At 51.3% G+C, this 17,215-nt stretch overlaps 1 protein-coding gene across 1 annotated transcript in view; it reads left to right on the top strand.

The window, feature by feature from the left end:
* Nucleotides 1-2,631, top strand: part of LOC135884731 (protein PML-like) — a 36,944-nt gene extending 34,313 nt beyond the window's left edge. The window contains exons 8-9 of the mRNA XM_065412259.1: nt 691-838; nt 1,704-2,631. Of these exons, the coding sequence (XP_065268331.1) occupies nt 691-838; nt 1,704-2,278 (723 nt within the window). The 3' untranslated portion in view covers nt 2,279-2,631. The remainder of the gene's footprint in view (nt 1-690; nt 839-1,703) is intronic.
* The last annotated feature ends 14,584 nt before the right edge of the window (nt 2,632-17,215 follow it).

Genomic DNA, 17,215 nt, shown 5'->3' with positions numbered 1-17,215 from the left:
TGGAGAATGCCACATAGGAAGCAACCCTGCATTTGTCCAAGGAGTACAGAGCCTTACAGTGCTTAGTCTGAGTGCTTCATAAATACCAAGGGGGTGAGAGAGACAAAGAGAGAGGAGAAATTATCAGAAATGTCTCAAAATTCTGCCCAAAACATTTCAAATTTTGCTGAAAACCAAGAAAAAACAATAAAGCTTGGAGAATTTTTTCATTTCAAAATATGTGCCCCCATTTTTCAACCAACTGCAAAGTAGGTCAACATATTTCACGTCAGGTGAGATTTCAAAATTGTGAGGTGCCAGTGAAAACCTGGAGAAAAAGAATATGAAAAGGAAGCATCATCCATTCCCATCCACTTTTTTGTTTTTCATCTGGCTCCCACAGCATTAGAGATGAGTATCGAGAAATCAGACAAGACCATGGAACAAGACTTTTCTGCCTCCTCCTTCTCCTTTCCCTTTGGGGGTGGGCGGTCCCAAGCTCACACCAGTGTCAAGGTGGTTACCTAGACAGGCATTAGAGCACAGACTTTAAACTCGGCCACTCCTCTACCCACCGGCTCAGCCACCTTTGCCTAGCCTCCTTTTCCACCTCTCAGCATATGCACAGGGCTTCCTCCTAGTGCAGGTGAACCCGGCTGATTCTTGGCACTACTGGGAGCATGGTGCATTCTCTCTGGTTTTCTGTTGCAGCTCTCCAGCGTGCTAGAGGGCAGCAAGGACTCCTCCTCATACCTGCAGTTCGAATGGGAAAGCAGTGCGCCAGGCTCTGGGGTCGTGGCCAGCGCTGGCTTTGGGGGAAGCACGCTGGTGTTCTTCGACATGAAGGTCAACAAAGACAGTGAGTCTGCTTTGCTCATTGAGAATCTCTATTAGCAGATAACCTGCGTGGTATGGGCAGGGGATAGGAGCTTCTATAGCAGCTCCTGCTCCTGCTCTGCTATTAACCAATCCAGAGCAGATCTTCCTTCTGGAGTTCCTACAAACTCCAAATCCAGTTCAGGTTACACACGTGCAGTCATACAGGGCTTCAAACAAATCAGCCCCCAGCATCAAGAAAATCCTGAGCCTTTCACTCTCTGGCTAGGCCCAGATCCACTCCCCCTTGTTTATCCTTCTACCCGTGATATTTCTATAGTGCCAATCACTATGGGGACAAAGTGCTTTACAGAGCAACCCAGTGACTATTGTAATGACCATAGCTGAGTCTTCACTGAACCTGAGCCATCTAGCTCCAAAGCACAGGCCCCTGCCACTTGCACTAAAGGACTAACTCCATTAGCAGGAGGCAGCAGCAGGGCTGATATCCTCTTATATTTGCCTGCCACTAGAGGAACAAAGAAGCACACTTTGCTAGTGTGTTACATCAGGTGAATAAATAATTGGAATCTAAGCCTTCTCTGATCAGGACCTCGCTTAGCTCTATGAACAAGCATTCTCATCTGCTTGGAAAGGAGACAGCAGGATGGACTAGCTGGGAACCTCCTCCCCCAATGCTGCCTTTACACCCAGGCATCACTTACAGAAGGCAAAGATCTCCAGCTAGTAGGCAGGGGGTCCCTACAATACCAGAGTTTGACAAGAACTAAGAGATCACTGGGCCCTCTAACCCCTTTCTCTCAGCTCCTCATATCCCAGTTCTCTCTGCATTACTGATGCTATATGATGTCTCTAAAGTTCCTGATTCTGCCATTTTCCTACTCCAGCACAGATGATCACTCAGCTGGCTGCAGCAAATGGAGAAAACAGCTTTAAGGCTGTGATACAAACCCCAGAGTCTGTGCTCAGTTTGATTTCACAAGGCGTCTCCCTTGAGACAGGGCTAGAGCACTTTCTCTGCTATCTCCGCTCTGTTCCCAAGCCCATCTTAGTTGTATATAACTTCTGGACATCGGAGCTCACTGTTCTCTTTAAAGCCTTGGATTCTTTTGCCAAGAAATGGGACTTCTGCACAACTGTCTGTGGTTACCTGGACACCCTGCCCTTAATTAAGGAAAAGATTCCCACATTTGGTCTTTATAAAATGAAGAACCTGGTGAGAATGTACCTGCAGAAGCCACTGAACGACAGCAGCGCTCTGGCATCGGCGAAGGCCCTAAGGGATCTGTGTAAACTTCTGGAGATCCACACAGATCCAGATCCGAGGCCTGTACTCTCTCATTGCAACCTCGAATCTTACACTTCCCTCCAGCCTTTGCTGCAGGAGAAATTGCTCACCAGGTCTGCCGCAAAGACTCTGGCAATGCGCAGTATGGTCCTCTGTGAACTGCAGGAGTCATAGCAGGAGAGAGGGCTGCCAGTGACTTCAGGTCTCTCCGTGATCAGCCTGAAGCTCTGAGTGATAAGTTATATTACTATTCAGTGCTGCTGCTGACGGTCGACCTGCTTCTACTGGTGCCGTCAACTGTCAGTGTATCTGTGCTATGGATCGAGCTCTGTATTCCCGATGGGCACCTGGGAGGAAGCTGCTAAACAGCTAAAAACAGCTCTCCCTTTTCCTAGCAAGAGTGCAACAAGCTGCAGCTTGAGGCCATTACTGAGCTCCCTATCCTTAGGTGCTTTTAGCATGTCAGTCACCAGACTGTCCTAGTGCTCTATCTGTCATGTATGATTAAACTACTTTTAAAACTAAGAGAGTCTTTAAGATGTTCCTGGTTGTAATCTAACCCATGTCACAACTGTAGAGGGGCCTATTTGCTACACACACCTTTGGAAATCTGGCAGGATCAGCAAAAGCCATTTTCCCCCTAGACAGACTGCCACTCAATTGAAATATTCATGTCACCCCACTCCCCCTTTCTTCTCTTTAGATGAGGGGATGATAGCATCTTCCTTTGTCATCCAAAGAGACAGAGGAGGCATTACCTGGGAGGACAGTATGAGCCAGAGAGAGCTGTGATTACCTTTATCAAGCTCTCAGGCCTGTTCCCAAATTTGGCATATTGGTGTCTCTCTTGTACAATTAGTCCCAGCCATTATCCTACCTCCCTACATACAGGATTCTCAGGACCTGTGTTTTGCATCATCTGCTGCACCTGGAATGAGGAAGCAGCTGATTGCAAAGATGTGAGCCTGCAGAGCCTGCCTCACCCGCCACAGGATGTGATAATTCTTCTGGGAACCTTGGGGAACATTTACTCCACATGGGTGACGTGGCCTTGTAGGTCCTCAGTCTCTCTTTCCCTGCCTAAAGGCCTCACGGTGGTCACCAACCTTCTGAGGGGGACCTTCCAGTAGGTCCTGCAATGTCCTGGCTAGTGAGCATTTGCCGCTGCGACCCCCTGTTGGATGGAATGGTAAATGAACATGGGTTCAAACCTTTTTCTCCATCCATCTTATAATGCCCATCAGCATGGTGTCTGGGTGCCTATCACATTGCCGTCTGGTAGTGGGAGGCTCCTAGCTTTCATACACATGGAGACACTCCTTGAGCTCCAGTGGCAGCCCTAGAGAGCTGGGATTTTATGCCCACAATCCCCCTGTGCATTTCACCAGGTCAGGAGTCGAGAAGTCACTGCAGACTGATGTCCAGCTCTAGATGTGAACTCCAGACGATTGAGGAGGAGCGTGACCTAGCTGAAGGGGAGTGTCGCAAAGCACTGGCTGAAACATGCCTCTGCCAGCTCAAACAGTAGGCCCGATCAAATGCTCTGAGGGCTAAACCTGCTGCATTCTATCTTCAGTGCCACAGGCATGGGTAGGTCATAGCTGGCATTGGCCATATCTCTACACAGAGTCTCTCCCATGGCACTGCACCAGCACTGAGCTGGTTTCTTCAGGATGAACATTTGATCCCATCTGCTCTTGCTTCAAATTCAAACCTGGGGGAAGTGGATGCCACCCCATGGCCCTATTCCTTCCATCCCACAGGGATATCATCACCTCTCTTCTCCTGTTCAGCTAAGGAAGAGCAGAGAGGCTCACTCATTTATTGCTGATGCCTGGATGAATCTAGGGTGACCAGGTGTCCAATTTTTGATGGGAACACCCAGTTGAAAAGGGATCCTGATGGCTCCAGTCAGCACCAGAAATGCGGCCAATGGGAGCTGCGGGGGTGGTGCCTGTGGACGGGGCAGCGCGCAGAGCCACCTGGCCGCGTCTCCGCTTGGGAGCCAGAGGGGGGATATGCCACTGCTTCCAGGAGCTGCTTGAGGTAAGCGCTGCCCAGAGCCTGCACCCCTGACTCCCTCCTGCACCCCAACCCCCTGCCCTGATCCCCATCCCACCCTCCAAACCCCCCAGCCCCACCCCAGAGTCTGCACCTCAAGCTGGAGCCCTCATCCCCCCCCCCGCACCCTTAACCTTCTGCCCCAGCCCAGAGCCTCCTCCTGCACCCTGAAGCCCTCATTTCTGGCCCCACCCCAGAACCCACACCCCCAGCCCAGAGCCTGTACCTCCTCCCATACCCCAACCCCCGCCTTAGCCCGGAGCCCCCTCCCATACTCTGAACCCCTCAGCTCCACTCCCCAGACCGATGAAAATGAGCGAGTGAGTGAGCATGGGGAGAGCGAGAGACAGAGGAAGAGGTGGATGGAGTGAGTGGGGACGGGGCCTCGGCCTCGGAGAAGGGTGGGACATGGGTGGGACCTCAGAGAAGGGGCGGAGCAGGGGGCGGGGCAAGGGGGTTTGGTTTTGTGCAAGTAGAAAGTTGGCAACCCTAGATGAGTCATATATTAGATGTTGTGAAACTACTGAGGCACTCATCACCAAGCCTTTGCAAAGGGCAGGCCATCTCCTGGAGAAGCGATAGTCTGTGGAAGGAACTGCATAGTACAGTGAGCCAATCCACCAGCCAACAAGGATCTGACCCAGATTAGGTCCCAGCTGTCTTGGTCCATATCCTAGTGAGGCACAGAGCACAGTAGCTCCTAGAGGAAATTCCAGGCCAGATCCACAGTGGACAGTACGGGTGGTAAAGGGCCATGTAAACCAGACAGCCCTCTGTTTTCTATTTTTATTTGCACTGATTCATTTAAAAACCTGCTTCTTGCCCTAAACATGACTCTCTGAAATTAACAAGCATCTGATTTACTATCCCATATTAGGTTTTTTCTAGTGTCTATCCTGCTCCCCAATCAGACTCTGTTCAGTTACAGAGGTATAATTCCTGAGCAATTCCACTAAAGATCTATGCAGTTACTGAATTCCTCTGATACAATCAAGAGCAGAATGTGGGCCACACTCACTTGCTTAGAGAGGAAAGATGGTGTGTGGTGCAGACATTGCATGGGGACTCAGGAGACTGTGCTTCAATTCCTGATTCAGCCACAGACTGTCTGTATGACCTTGGTAAAGTCATTTGATCTCTCAAATCCCCAGCTGTGAAATGGGGAAATAATGAGCCGTCCTCTCTCTGTCATAGCTATTTAGATTTAAAACTCTCTGGGGCAGAGACTGTCTCAGTGTGTATGTACAGCACCCAGTATAATGGGGCCCGCATCTCAGTTAGAGCCTCTAGGCACCACCTTAATGCAAGTCATACTGCTCTCTAACTGAAGGAGAGGAAGCTAGGTAGGATGGTCTGCAGGATTGCAGTCAAGGATCCCCTCCCTGGGAGAATATTGCACTGTAAGGAGATCACATCCAGTCAATATAGGGCAGGAATAGCAGGGGGGCTGCAGGCTAGGTTGGAGGTGCATTGGTAGAGCGGGGGGTGGGGATGGGAAAATGTAGGGTAGGAATTGCAGGGGGGCTCCGCCACTACTTTGGGGACAAAATTGTGGGCAGGAAAAGGGATGGTTTCAACAAAAGTTTCAGAATAAAAAGTGTAGTTTCAGTCTGAAACGATTTTTCCAAATGTTAGTTGATTTACACTAAAAGGATAGGTCCATCAATGGCTATTAGCCAGGATGGGCAGGGATGGTGTCCCTAGCCTCTGTTTGCCAGAAGCTGGGAATGAGCGACAGGGGATTGATCACTTGATCATTACCTATTTTGTTCATTCCCTCTGGGGCATGCAGGCAATTGGCCACGATTGGAAGACAGGAGAGAGCAATTTCCCACCCAGCTCTAGAATGAGATGCACTGGCCGAGCTGGGGGCAGGGTGGAGTCCAGGACTGGGATAGCAGGCAGGCCTTCAGGTCAGCACTGAGGGGGAATGGCACAGCAGCGAGAGCACCTGGGGCTGGAATGGCAGGGAGATGCGGGTCAAGATTGAGGGGCAGCAGCAGAGCTGTGTGTGGGGAGGGTGGAGTGGGCTAGAATAGCAGTGTTGAAGGTTAGAACTGGCATGTACAAGCAGAGCAGGGGCGGTAGCAAGAGGGAAGGGTGCAGTACATCAGCACTGGGGGGGGAATAGGAGTATTAACAAGAACTGAAAACAGACTCATGTGTAGAGAAATAAAACACTAAAGCAAACCAAGCAAGCCACTGCCCAGCTGCAGTGAGATGTCCTTCCTGGCTTCAAACCACAGCCAATGACCCTGCCACACTTCCTTCCATTGCACAGAGACAGGCACACTTGGTTGTTGGCTGCAACAGAGGTCACGAGAGAGCCAGCAGCTGGGGAACAGGGAAGGAGATGGGGTAGCCCCATCTGAACCATCATGGATATTTTAGAGAAGTACCCCCAAGTGGAATACAGAACACAGCTGGGACGTCCCAAGTGCATCCAGCAGCCCCCATGCCATGCTGGAATCAGTAGCAGTTGAAGGTTCTCAGGAGTTCAAGGATCGGGCCCAAGATCAGGGATGGGAAGAGGCAGGCCTCATTTGCAATGCATTAACAACCAAGATAAATCATTAGCAGGCCCAGCCTAGCCTTCCTGGGGCTGATTAAAATGAATATTGAACCAAAATTAAAGTTGTTGAGAGGCACAGATAACCCCAATGAGTTAACATGAAGGTCATTGTTGCCAGAAGCTGAGTGTGATGGGTTCGGTCACAGAGACCCCCTTGGAACTCTCACCTGATGTGCTGAAATTACCTCTGAGCCCATTTTCCCTGCCAGCTTGGGGCTTCCAGAACCCTTTCTTGTTGAGCCAAACACATCAGCCTGCTGCAACACAGACTCAGGGTCTGAGCCACACCCCCAAAGCTGCAGACTTTAACCAAAAACAGCTCAGCAGGTTACCTCTCCAGCACTCAGACACCCAGTTCCCAATGGGATCCAAACCCCAAATAAATCCATTTTACTCTATACAAAGCTTATACAGGGTGTGATACAGGAGGAGCAGTGGGAAGTGGTAGAAGGGAAGTATATAAACCCTAGGTTAATTAAGGCGTGGTTCCCTGTAGACTAGGGAGGGTTGCTACAGGTTAATTGGAGCACCTGTAATCAATTAAGGCCCTGTTAGAAACCTAATAAAACCCCCTGCTTCAGGCAGGGGGGAGGGAAGGAGAGAGGATTGAAGCTTGAAGGTGTGCTGTGAGACTTGGAGGAACAGAAAACTGGAGTAAGGGAGATCCTGTCCCAGCAAGGGAGGGACATTCCTTCCCCCAGTGTTTAAGGACTAAAGGTATCCCACCCAAGGGAGAAGAGGGTAAGAACCTGCAGGGGTTGAGAGGGGCTGGGACTCAGAGTGAGGAGCAAACCCAGACCCCTCCCCTGCTTCTCTCCTTTACCACCTTCCTGGGCCACTAGTGGGGCCCTTGGTGCCCCAAGAGCAGGGGTAAGAGGTGATATTTTAGCCCCCCCCCCCCACCAAGAAAAGCGCAGGACCCACCATACTATATTGACCATTGTGTCACAAGGGTAAACTTATAAATTGTCTGCCCTCTATAATGCTGATGGAGAGATATGCACAGCTGTTAGCTCCCCAGGTATTAATCACTTACTCTGGGTTCATTAATAAACAAAAGTGATTTTATTAAGTATAAAAAGTAGGATTTAAGTGGTTTCACATAATAACAGACAGAACAAAGTAAGTAACCAAGCAAAATAAAGCAAAAACACGCAAATCTAAGCCTAATACATTAAGCAGCTGATTACAGGTAATATTTCAACCTCAGAGATATTCCAATAAGCTTCTTTCATAGGCTAGACTCCTTCCTAGTTTGGGTCCAATCCTTTCCCCTGGTACCGTCCTTGTTAGTTCCAGCAGACATCTCAGGTGGTAAGCAGGGGCTTTCTCATGATTGGTAGCCCCCTTTGTCCTGTTCCCACCCCCCTTTATAGCTTTGGCACAAGGTGGGAATCTTTTATCTCTCTGGGACCCCACCCCTCCTTCTAAATGGAAAAGTATCAGATTTAAGATGGATTTCAGTATCATGTGACATAGTCACATGTCCTGTGAGACCCCAGCCTCCATTCTTCCTGGGCTGGCCCACACGTACACAATAAGGTTTGCAAGTAAACAGAGCCATTTACAGTTCATTGATTCTGAAGCACCCTTAATGGCTTCCACTTAACATGTTTACATCAGTAATACAAGTTTATATCTTATTCTCCTAATGCCAGACATAGAAATAATGCAAACAAATAGGATGACACACTCAGATTACAAGCTTTCTAATGATACCATACAAGGGGTATTTAGCGTAAAGCATATTCCAGTTATGTCATATTCATAAGCATATTTCCATAAAGCATATGGAGTGCAATGTCACACTGGGAATGGGCGACAGGGGTTGGATCACTTGATCATTACTGGTTCTGTTCATTCCCTCTGAAACACCTGTCCTTGACCACTGTCAGAAGACAGGATACTGGGCTAGAGGGTCCTTTGGGTTGACCTAGTATGGCCATTCTGATGTTCTTTTAAAAGGTTCAAAATGTAAAAGATTGAAATCAAACCAAAACATTTCAAAAAATGGTCAAAATGAAACGTTTTGATTGACCTGCCCTGAAACCATTGTCAGAATATCAGGTCATGGAAAAATCTGAGGTTTCAGCTTTTATCCCGATTTGGGATGGGAACGTTTGTTTTTTAAATCTCAAAGAGCTCACAGGGTGGGAGAGAACAATTTCCCACCCAGCTCCAGAATGAGGTGCACTGGCCAAGCTGGGGGCAGGGTGGAGTCCAGGACTAGGATAGCAGGTGGGCCTTCAGGTCAGCACTGATGGGAAAAGGCGTGGAAGGGAGAAGATGGCAGGCCGCATTTGCAGTGCATTAAAGCCCAAGATAAATCATTAGCAGGCCCAGCCCAGCCTTCCTGGGGCTGATTAAAATGAATATCAAACCAAAATCAAAGCTGTCAAGAGGCGCAGATAGGCCGGTAGGAGATTAATTATTTCTCCCCCTATCAATTTCACTCTTCTATTACCCTCATCTTTTGTAGGTGTTGAAATCTCAGCACAGACAAAGACAGAGTTAACACCACATATCATAGCCATTTAATAACCCCGACAAGTTAATGTCAAGGTCGTTGACTTGCAGGAAGGAATCATCCAGAACCATGTCACTGCGAGAGACAAATAAATACCCCTGCATTCATGGCTGCCTGTGATAAATAAAGGGGGCATAGCTCCCTTTGATGGATACTCAGCCAGCCAGTTAGCTGTAAAATCCCTCTTGGTAGCTGTTCTTTACTTGCTTTACTTATAAAGGGTTAAAAAGGCCCCCAGGTAAAGAAAAAAAAGTGGGCACCTGACCAAAAGAGCCAATGGGAAGGCTAGAACTTTTTTAAATGGGGAAAGAAACTTTCCCTTTGTCAGTTGTTCTCTGGGCTGCAGGGACGGAGCAGCAATGCTATAAGCAGAAATGCTGTGTAAGGTTTGAATCAGGTATGAAAAAGTATTTTCCATACCTAGAAGGAATAATTTGGATAGGGAATGTTTAGTTAGAAGCTATCTGGTTTATTTCTTATTTTGGGTTGTGGATCTCCTCTGTGCTAACCCCTGATGCTTTTGTTTGCTTGTAACCTTTAAAATGAACCCCCAAGAAAGCTAGTTTGGGTGCTTAATTTTTGGAATTGCTCTTTTAAAATCTAGCAAATGCCTAAGTTCCAGATGTATTTTCTTTCTTTTTCTTTTAATAAAATTTACTTTTTTTAAGAACAGAATTAGCATGTGAAGAAGAAGTCACTGTCCTGTGGCCTTAGTATCAAGGAGATCACAACCTGGCCAACTGGCTCATTGCATAAGTCTTGCTGGAGTCCAGCCCTGTCCCCTTCCCCTCCCGAATGCCAACAGGGACAGCCTACCCCGGATGGAGCTACGGGGCCCAACCCTGCCCCTGATGATGCCAACTGGATCCCTGTCCCCCAATGGGGCTACTCTTCTAGCACTGCCCCCCTAACATTACCAAGCTCCAGCCTGCTGCACGTGATATTGTTTGGCCCAGCTTACCCCTCTGTGAGGCCACTGGAGATGATGGCACTATGCCCATGAGGAAGACAAGCAGGATTTGGGCCCCGGGCTGAGGAATCAGTGTTGCTGTTAGAAATCAGAGGGACGCAGGAAGCCTGAAGCATTCTGAGTCTTGCTTTAAGGTAAAAGGTTTGGTCGACTTGAACATGAGCGAGGCAAGTCCGCCCAAGCAAGTGCCCATTAACCCAACCTGTTGCACCACTCTGTCCCGTGCAACAGATACATCCCATGCAAAAGCTATGGGAACGCTGGCAAATATCATTCAGAGTAAAGAGCAAACATGCAAATGCCCCCTGGTGCATTACCAGACTTAATGACATGATCACATGTTAATTTCTCAGCTAGTATAACACTTTGACTGTATCTAGTAATGGGGCTCTTAGAAGTACCCTAGCTACAGTATCTGAACAACTCACAATCTTTACTGTATTTATCATCGCACACCCCTGTGGGGCAGGGCTGTCATCCCCATTGGGCAGGAAGGGAACTGAGGCACAGAGAGGCTATGTGACTTGCCCAAGGTCACACTGCAAGTCTGCAAGGGAATGAGGTATTGAACCTCAGTCTCAAGTTCCAGGCTACTGCCCTAACTATAAGGCCATCCTCCTTCTCAACTCCAATCTTAGATACTGTCAGCAGTACCACTCACCACCATGTGCCTCCCAGGATCTTTACCTCTAGCACCCCCTGTTGGTCTCCTCATTGGACCTGCGAGGGCTTGTTCCTGTGCACAACCCATCCCTCTGGCTCAGCGATTTCTAGTCCAGGCCCCTTCTGGGGTAACAAAGAACAATTAAATGTCCAAACATCCCAAGAGGTCCTGCCACCCATCTGGGGCTGCTCCTCAACCTGCCCTCCGGGCCCAGTCCTCAGCCTCAACCTGGGCTCAAGAGTCCTTGTGCTGGGGCTTTTACGTCCCTGCCTCTGGACTGGGAAGGAAACCCAGACGCACCCTCTGCTCTGGGGTTCGGCCCAGGGATCCAATGCTCAGCAGCTAAGCCTGCTCCTTCAGATACGCTGCTGCTGCTTCCCTGAGCCACTTCCGACTTCTCAGCCTCTTGTCAGCCAGTGGGGGACACAGCCTTGCTTCTGAGTCCAGGCCTTCCCAGCTCCTTCCTTCCCTACAACACCAGCCCATAGGGTGCCTCTCCGGCCTGCCCCTTTTCCTGGACACCAGGGGGACTAACTCCAGCCCTATGGCCCTCTTCAGCCTGCCTGCCCCTGGCCCTTCACAGAGAGCAGTGCTCCCCAGCTCCTCTGTCCCAGGTCTCCTCCCCGACTGAGCTCTGCACTCTGGAGTTCTCCCTGTAGCAGCTGGGGTCACTAACAGCAAATGAGTCCAGTCTAGGCTCAGCTGGGGGATGGCCACTGGGTCACAGGCAAGGCTGAGCCCGACGCCCCTTACAGGACAGCTGCCTGTAACAGACCCACATGGGTAACACTGCAGGATACATTTGTTTCAGCCTAATTCACTTGCACTTAGCTCACTATTATAACAGGACAAGGTCATGCCCCCCCGCCCCTTCACCGTGAGCCAGCTGCACGACTTGCAGCCAGTTCGTTTCCAGATCGCACCAAGGAAACATCTATACGTACTCGTGCTCCACACCCTTCACTTCCTCACCCTCGCGTCCTGCCCCGACACAAAGTGGCAGGACCTCTTGCCACCTCTAGAGGGTGAGAAGCCCCAGTGGGCCAGCCTATACTCTACCCTGGTCCCGAGGCCCACCGGGGATATCAGTTGGCGGCTCCTTCACGAGGCCGTGAGCACGGGCGTGTACTTGGCGTGGTTTACCCCCATCCCAGACACCTGCCCCTTCTGCAGGGTGAGGGAGACCTTGGCGCACATTTACCTGGAGTGCGCCAGGTTGCAGCCCCTATTCTGGCTCCTCACAAATATTTTGTTACGTTTTTGGTTGCACTTTTTCCCTCACCTTCTTATTTATGCACTCCCTATCCGTGGCCCCACGAAGTCACGGGACCTCCTAGTTCTCCTCCTTGCCCTGGTTAAAATGGCCATCTATAAAACCAGGGAGAGGAGGTTGGCTGATTTGACTGTGGGGCCTATTTCCGATCCACTGTCCATTCACGCATCCGGGCAGAGTTCCTCTGGGCGGCACCCACTGGCTCCCTTGATGCCTTCAAGGAGCAGTGGGCGCTGTCCGGGGTTCTCTGCTCGGTGTCCCAGTCAGGTTCCCTCCGTTTGATCCTTTGCCCGCACTCCTGTTCCTGTTATTTCATTAGTTGTCCCCCAGAATCATTTGGTTTCCAGGCCCAGTGGATCCTCACCCTCACCTGCCCACTTCCTGGATCCCAATAGGATCATGTTCTTTCTTTCCTCTTGGCTTTGCCTCCCGCCCCCCCTTCAGAGTCAGGTGAGCATTACCTCATCGCAGTCCCAAACTGACCAAAGGAAGGGGGATAACTCACTGGAGAGTCCAACAGATCCTTTTGTTGCTGTCTAAGCCAGCGTCCTTTGTTCCTGTGAGGCTGGGCTTGGTTTGTCCCATACATGCCCTGATGAGGTGTGAACTGCCTCTCTGCTCTTGGAGAGTTTTTGCCTGGGCTTATTTTAAGCCATGAAGACACAGTTTCAGCCTCATAACTATATACATGAAATTATAACCTATAACATTACTGTAACAACAATTACTATAACAGTACTATAACAACAATGCTCAGTGCATCATGAGCCTTCCGAAGACACCCAACATGACAAACTTTGCATTAGATACTACATAATCATTTTACAAGGATAAACATGGGCGTGCTCAGTGTTCCCCCAAGGTACAGAGCGTCATACACACCCATAGGTGCCGACTCCGTGGGTGCTCCTGGGTTGGAGCACCCACAGGGAAAAATTGGTGGGTGCTCTGCACCCACCGGCAGCTCCCCACCCGCCCCAGCTCACCTCCACCTCCTCCCCTGAGCGCACTACCGAGTTCTGCTTCGCCCCGCTCCTTCCCAGTGCTTGCACCACGAAACAGCTGTTTCACGCAGCAAGCGCTGGGAGGGAGGGGGAGGAGGAGGAATGCAGTGCACTCAGGGAAGAGGCGGGGCCGGGGCATGGATTTGGGGAGGGGTCCAATATGGGCAGGGAGGGGGGGCGCGAGCACTCACCGGCGCCAAGGAACATTGGTGCCTGTGCACACATGCCCCTCCGTTCTCTAACCTCTCCCTCGCTTCTGCCTGCCAGCCAATGGACTGCAATGCTTGTTTTAAAAAGTGAGCAGAGGCACATGATTGGTCATCCCATTCACTTTAAAAAAAAAAACGTGAATTTCACTGATTGATTTGGCCTAGCTATTTAAGCAGCAACATTTTTGTTTTTGTTGGATTTGGTCAGGTGCTTTGGAAGTCTATGATGTTGCTACATTAAGCAAACTGCTGGGACTATTAGCCCTAGTGGGATGGGTGGCTGGAGTACGTCCTTAGGGGTGTTGTGTAGGCTTGTTTTCAGAGGTTTGGGCTGCTTTTGAGACCCATTTCAGCTTGTGGTTTTTGAAAAATCTGGCAGTCAGTTCCTGATGAAATCAGTTGCAATGCAACTTTGTCAGGTTGGACCTTTGGGATCTCAGGTCTGAGAGCTAGCTCCATGGTCCTATGCTGGGCACTAGATCAATGTTTCTGGGATCGCCCCAAATTCACGGCCTGCCTGCCTCATCTGCAGCAAGTTAATGGGACCCTCTAGAAATGCAGGGGGGGTATGCAAAACCACAACATTTTGCCCTCTTGCATCATGGCATGACAGTGTCACAGTGCAGTGACATGCAGAGGCTGCGCCACAATGCTGATGGCTGTTGTGCCATCCTGTCTGGAGCAGTGTGTGGTCCCCAAAGCAGGTCTCCCCCAGAAATGCTCTCCAAAAAGGGGGGAGGTGGAGTTGTCTCATGAAGAAATCCCCCCACCCCTTCTGTGTAGCTGGCAGGTTGAATTCCTGGGAAACAAAACGGCACGATATAACCCAAAGACGAGCGAAAGATAAAATACCTGTGTTGAGCACGGATGCACGGCCAGCTCCTGCCACAGCTCTGAGGACAGTCTAGCTCAGCGTTTCTCAAATGTGGCCATCATGGCCGCATGCAGCCACCAGCAGATTTTTTTGCGGCCATTATAGCGTCCTGGGCAGAGATGGTGTGTGTGTGGTGGGGGGAGGGGGGGATGAGGAAGCAGCACCTTGGTGTTTGCTGGCACTGCCAGCAGGGATTGGCATCCTGCACTGCGCAGCCTCTGGGCAGCGCCTTTGGAGACACATGGGGCCGGAGTGTGCAGAGCTGGAGGAACCTGGCATTCTGCAGGCCACTGGTGAGTTCCCAACCCACGTTCCCAGGCCAGCTGGGCTTGAGCTTAGAAAGATTGTCAGAGCAGCCACCATCATGAGTTGGCGGATGCACTCTGAGGCCACCAAAAATGTGTTGAGAGACCACCTTGTTTAGTTACTGCTGTGGCCAATAGAGAGTAAGGAGAAGCAGAAGCGCCACAGCTTCTTTCATTTTTTCTGTGTGACCTGCAGGGAGGAAGAGCTGCTGGAAGTTTCCACTGCTGCCAAGGAAGGCTGAGTCAGGGTTGAGGGAAGGGAGCAGCTGGCTGCAGGGCCTCAACAGGACAAGTTTCCCATTTGCAGGCTGCCTGTCTCAGCCTGCAGCATGTAGGAGGCCAGGCTGGTGCCTGGGATGCCAACGCGTTCAATGTGCAGCAGGCTCGTCCCTAATGGAGCCAGGATTGTACCGGCCACTGGGTGCAGTGAGGTCTACAAGACCGACGTGCCCCCTACCTATCCTCTCCACACCTTGCCAGGCAGCCCCATGTATGGCAATGAGAACGGATCGCTGTGCCCTATCAGGGTCTACTCCCCCTGTCCCCAAGTAGGGGGAGCACGGGTCAGGGATTGAGAAACTGAAGCAACTGCAGGGGGGCGAGGAGGGGGCTGGGAAGAGCGTGGGGTAGTCCGAGGGGGTGGGAGGCTTGCTGGGGAGAGGGGAGGAGAAATCAGCTGGGGGGGAGAGGGGAGGAAATCCTGGAGCAGCCCCTGCTTCCCATTATTCTCCCCCTCCTGTCCCTGTCCATTCCAACCCCTGACCCCCATTCTGCCCCACCTCAGTCTCTGCACCCCCCTCTTCCCCTGCACCTCAGGCCCTCTCCCTGAAAAGCCAGCATAAGGGGGCATTGAAGCAGCTGGCTACAGCTGCCACCCCCCTCCCCATAGCTGTTCCCCATTGGGCCAATCCAGCATGGGGAGCAGCAGGAGTGGAGGTCACGGGCCCCTCTGCCCCAGTGCTGCCCTACCGACTGACCATGGGCAAGAGACACAGTGGGGCGATCCCTGCAGCTCGGCTGGCAGCGAGACGTGGCTGAGAGCAGGCATGGCAGGGGCATCACATGAGATGGTTGGCAGCCCCACAGGGAGACCTGCCCCAGGGCACCAGGCCCAGTGGCCTCGCCTCCACAAGGAGAGCTCACGCAGCAGCTGAGACAATCCCTCCATCCGCCCTGGGGATGCCAGGAGTCTGCGTTTGCCCAGTGTCCTGCTGCTCTCAATCACTGGAACCTCCACCCCATGTGCTGGGCACTGCCCGTACTAAGGCAAACCCCACATGGGGCCCCATAGCTCCATCCCCACGCTGGATCCCTGGCCCCATGCCATGGGAGGGTGTCACGGGGCACACCATTCTCTGCTTGTCTGGTGCCTCTTCCTGGCCACTCTGGGGATTAGCGCTCGAGACCAACGTCCCTTCCTGTGGGCGCATGCCATCACACCATCTCTCTCTCAGTCTGTAGCTCCTTTCCGTCCCAGGAACTACAGCGTCCTTCTCGTGAGTCAGCCCTCCAGCCGTGTCACTCAGCGTTCCCCACTTCTGGGGTATATCAAAGTCTGTCCTTCAGCAGCCCCAGGCAGTCTTCCCATTCACTGCCTCAGGGGCCACTCCCTCAGTGGCAGGTAGGGGTACCCAGCCCGCCCTCTGCTCTGGGTTCCAGTGCAGAGACTCTACACTCAGCAGTTCTGGGCTGTCCTCTCCCAGCCCTCACTGCTCTTTCCTTGTACTGCTACCTACCACCCTGGTTCCCCTCCTTGCCCTGGGTGTACCAGCTCCAAGCCCTCCTCCCTGGGAGCGACTGCAGTCTGCGCATCTCTGCAGCCTCCAAACACTCCTCCCTCTTCCTAGGGAGTGACTACCCTTTCCCAGCAGCAGCCCGTCTGTTGCCAGCAGTGAACTTAGAGCAGCAGCTGAGGAGCATGGACCCCTCCCATTGTGAGCAGAGGGAGATAACTGTTATCTCTGATGCTGCTGTGCAGTGAGTGTTGCCAAATGTCTCTTTAATGGTCACTAGGACAGGAAGAAGAGATTAAATGAGGACTTCTATTGTAGGTACTTCTCTGACCCTCCCCCTAGTATATGGGCACCTCACAATCTATTGTATTTAGCCACACAGCCCCCATCAGAGGTTGGGCAGTGCTATTATCCCCAGTATACAGAGGCACAGACAGGTTAAGAGACTTGCCCAAGCTCAGACAGAAAACTTGTGGCAGAGCAGGGGATTGAAGCTGGGTCTCCTAAGTCCCAGACTAGTACCCTAACCACTGGATCATCCAACTCTTAGAACAGGACTCACAATACCACTCTTCTCTGTTTTTATGTTGTAGCAGGTTAATATAATACCCCGATATGATGGGGGTTTGCGTGCTATACATGTGGCCGATAGAGGATGGATGGAAGGACTAGGGGACTCCTTTCTGACTGCTCATCAGAGCTTTACTGGACAGTGGCTTGTGGATCCCTGCCACTCCTGGGCTGACAGCTAACTTCATCCCAATCAGCCTGGTGCCCCCGAACCCATCTTTACACCTTTGTCCCCAGCAGACAGCGTGGTGACAGTGAATGAGGCAGAACCACCAGCTCCTACCATCACCAGTAGCAGCAGCAGGAGGAAACCTAGCCCTGAGAAGCTACTGTCAGCTGTGGAGCTGTT

Source organism: Emys orbicularis, chromosome 10 (assembly GCF_028017835.1).
Source record: "Emys orbicularis isolate rEmyOrb1 chromosome 10, rEmyOrb1.hap1, whole genome shotgun sequence".
Taxonomy (NCBI): Eukaryota; Metazoa; Chordata; order Testudines; family Emydidae; genus Emys; species Emys orbicularis.
Note: the sequence above shows the minus strand (reverse complement) of the source record. Positions and strands in the feature narration are given on the sequence as shown.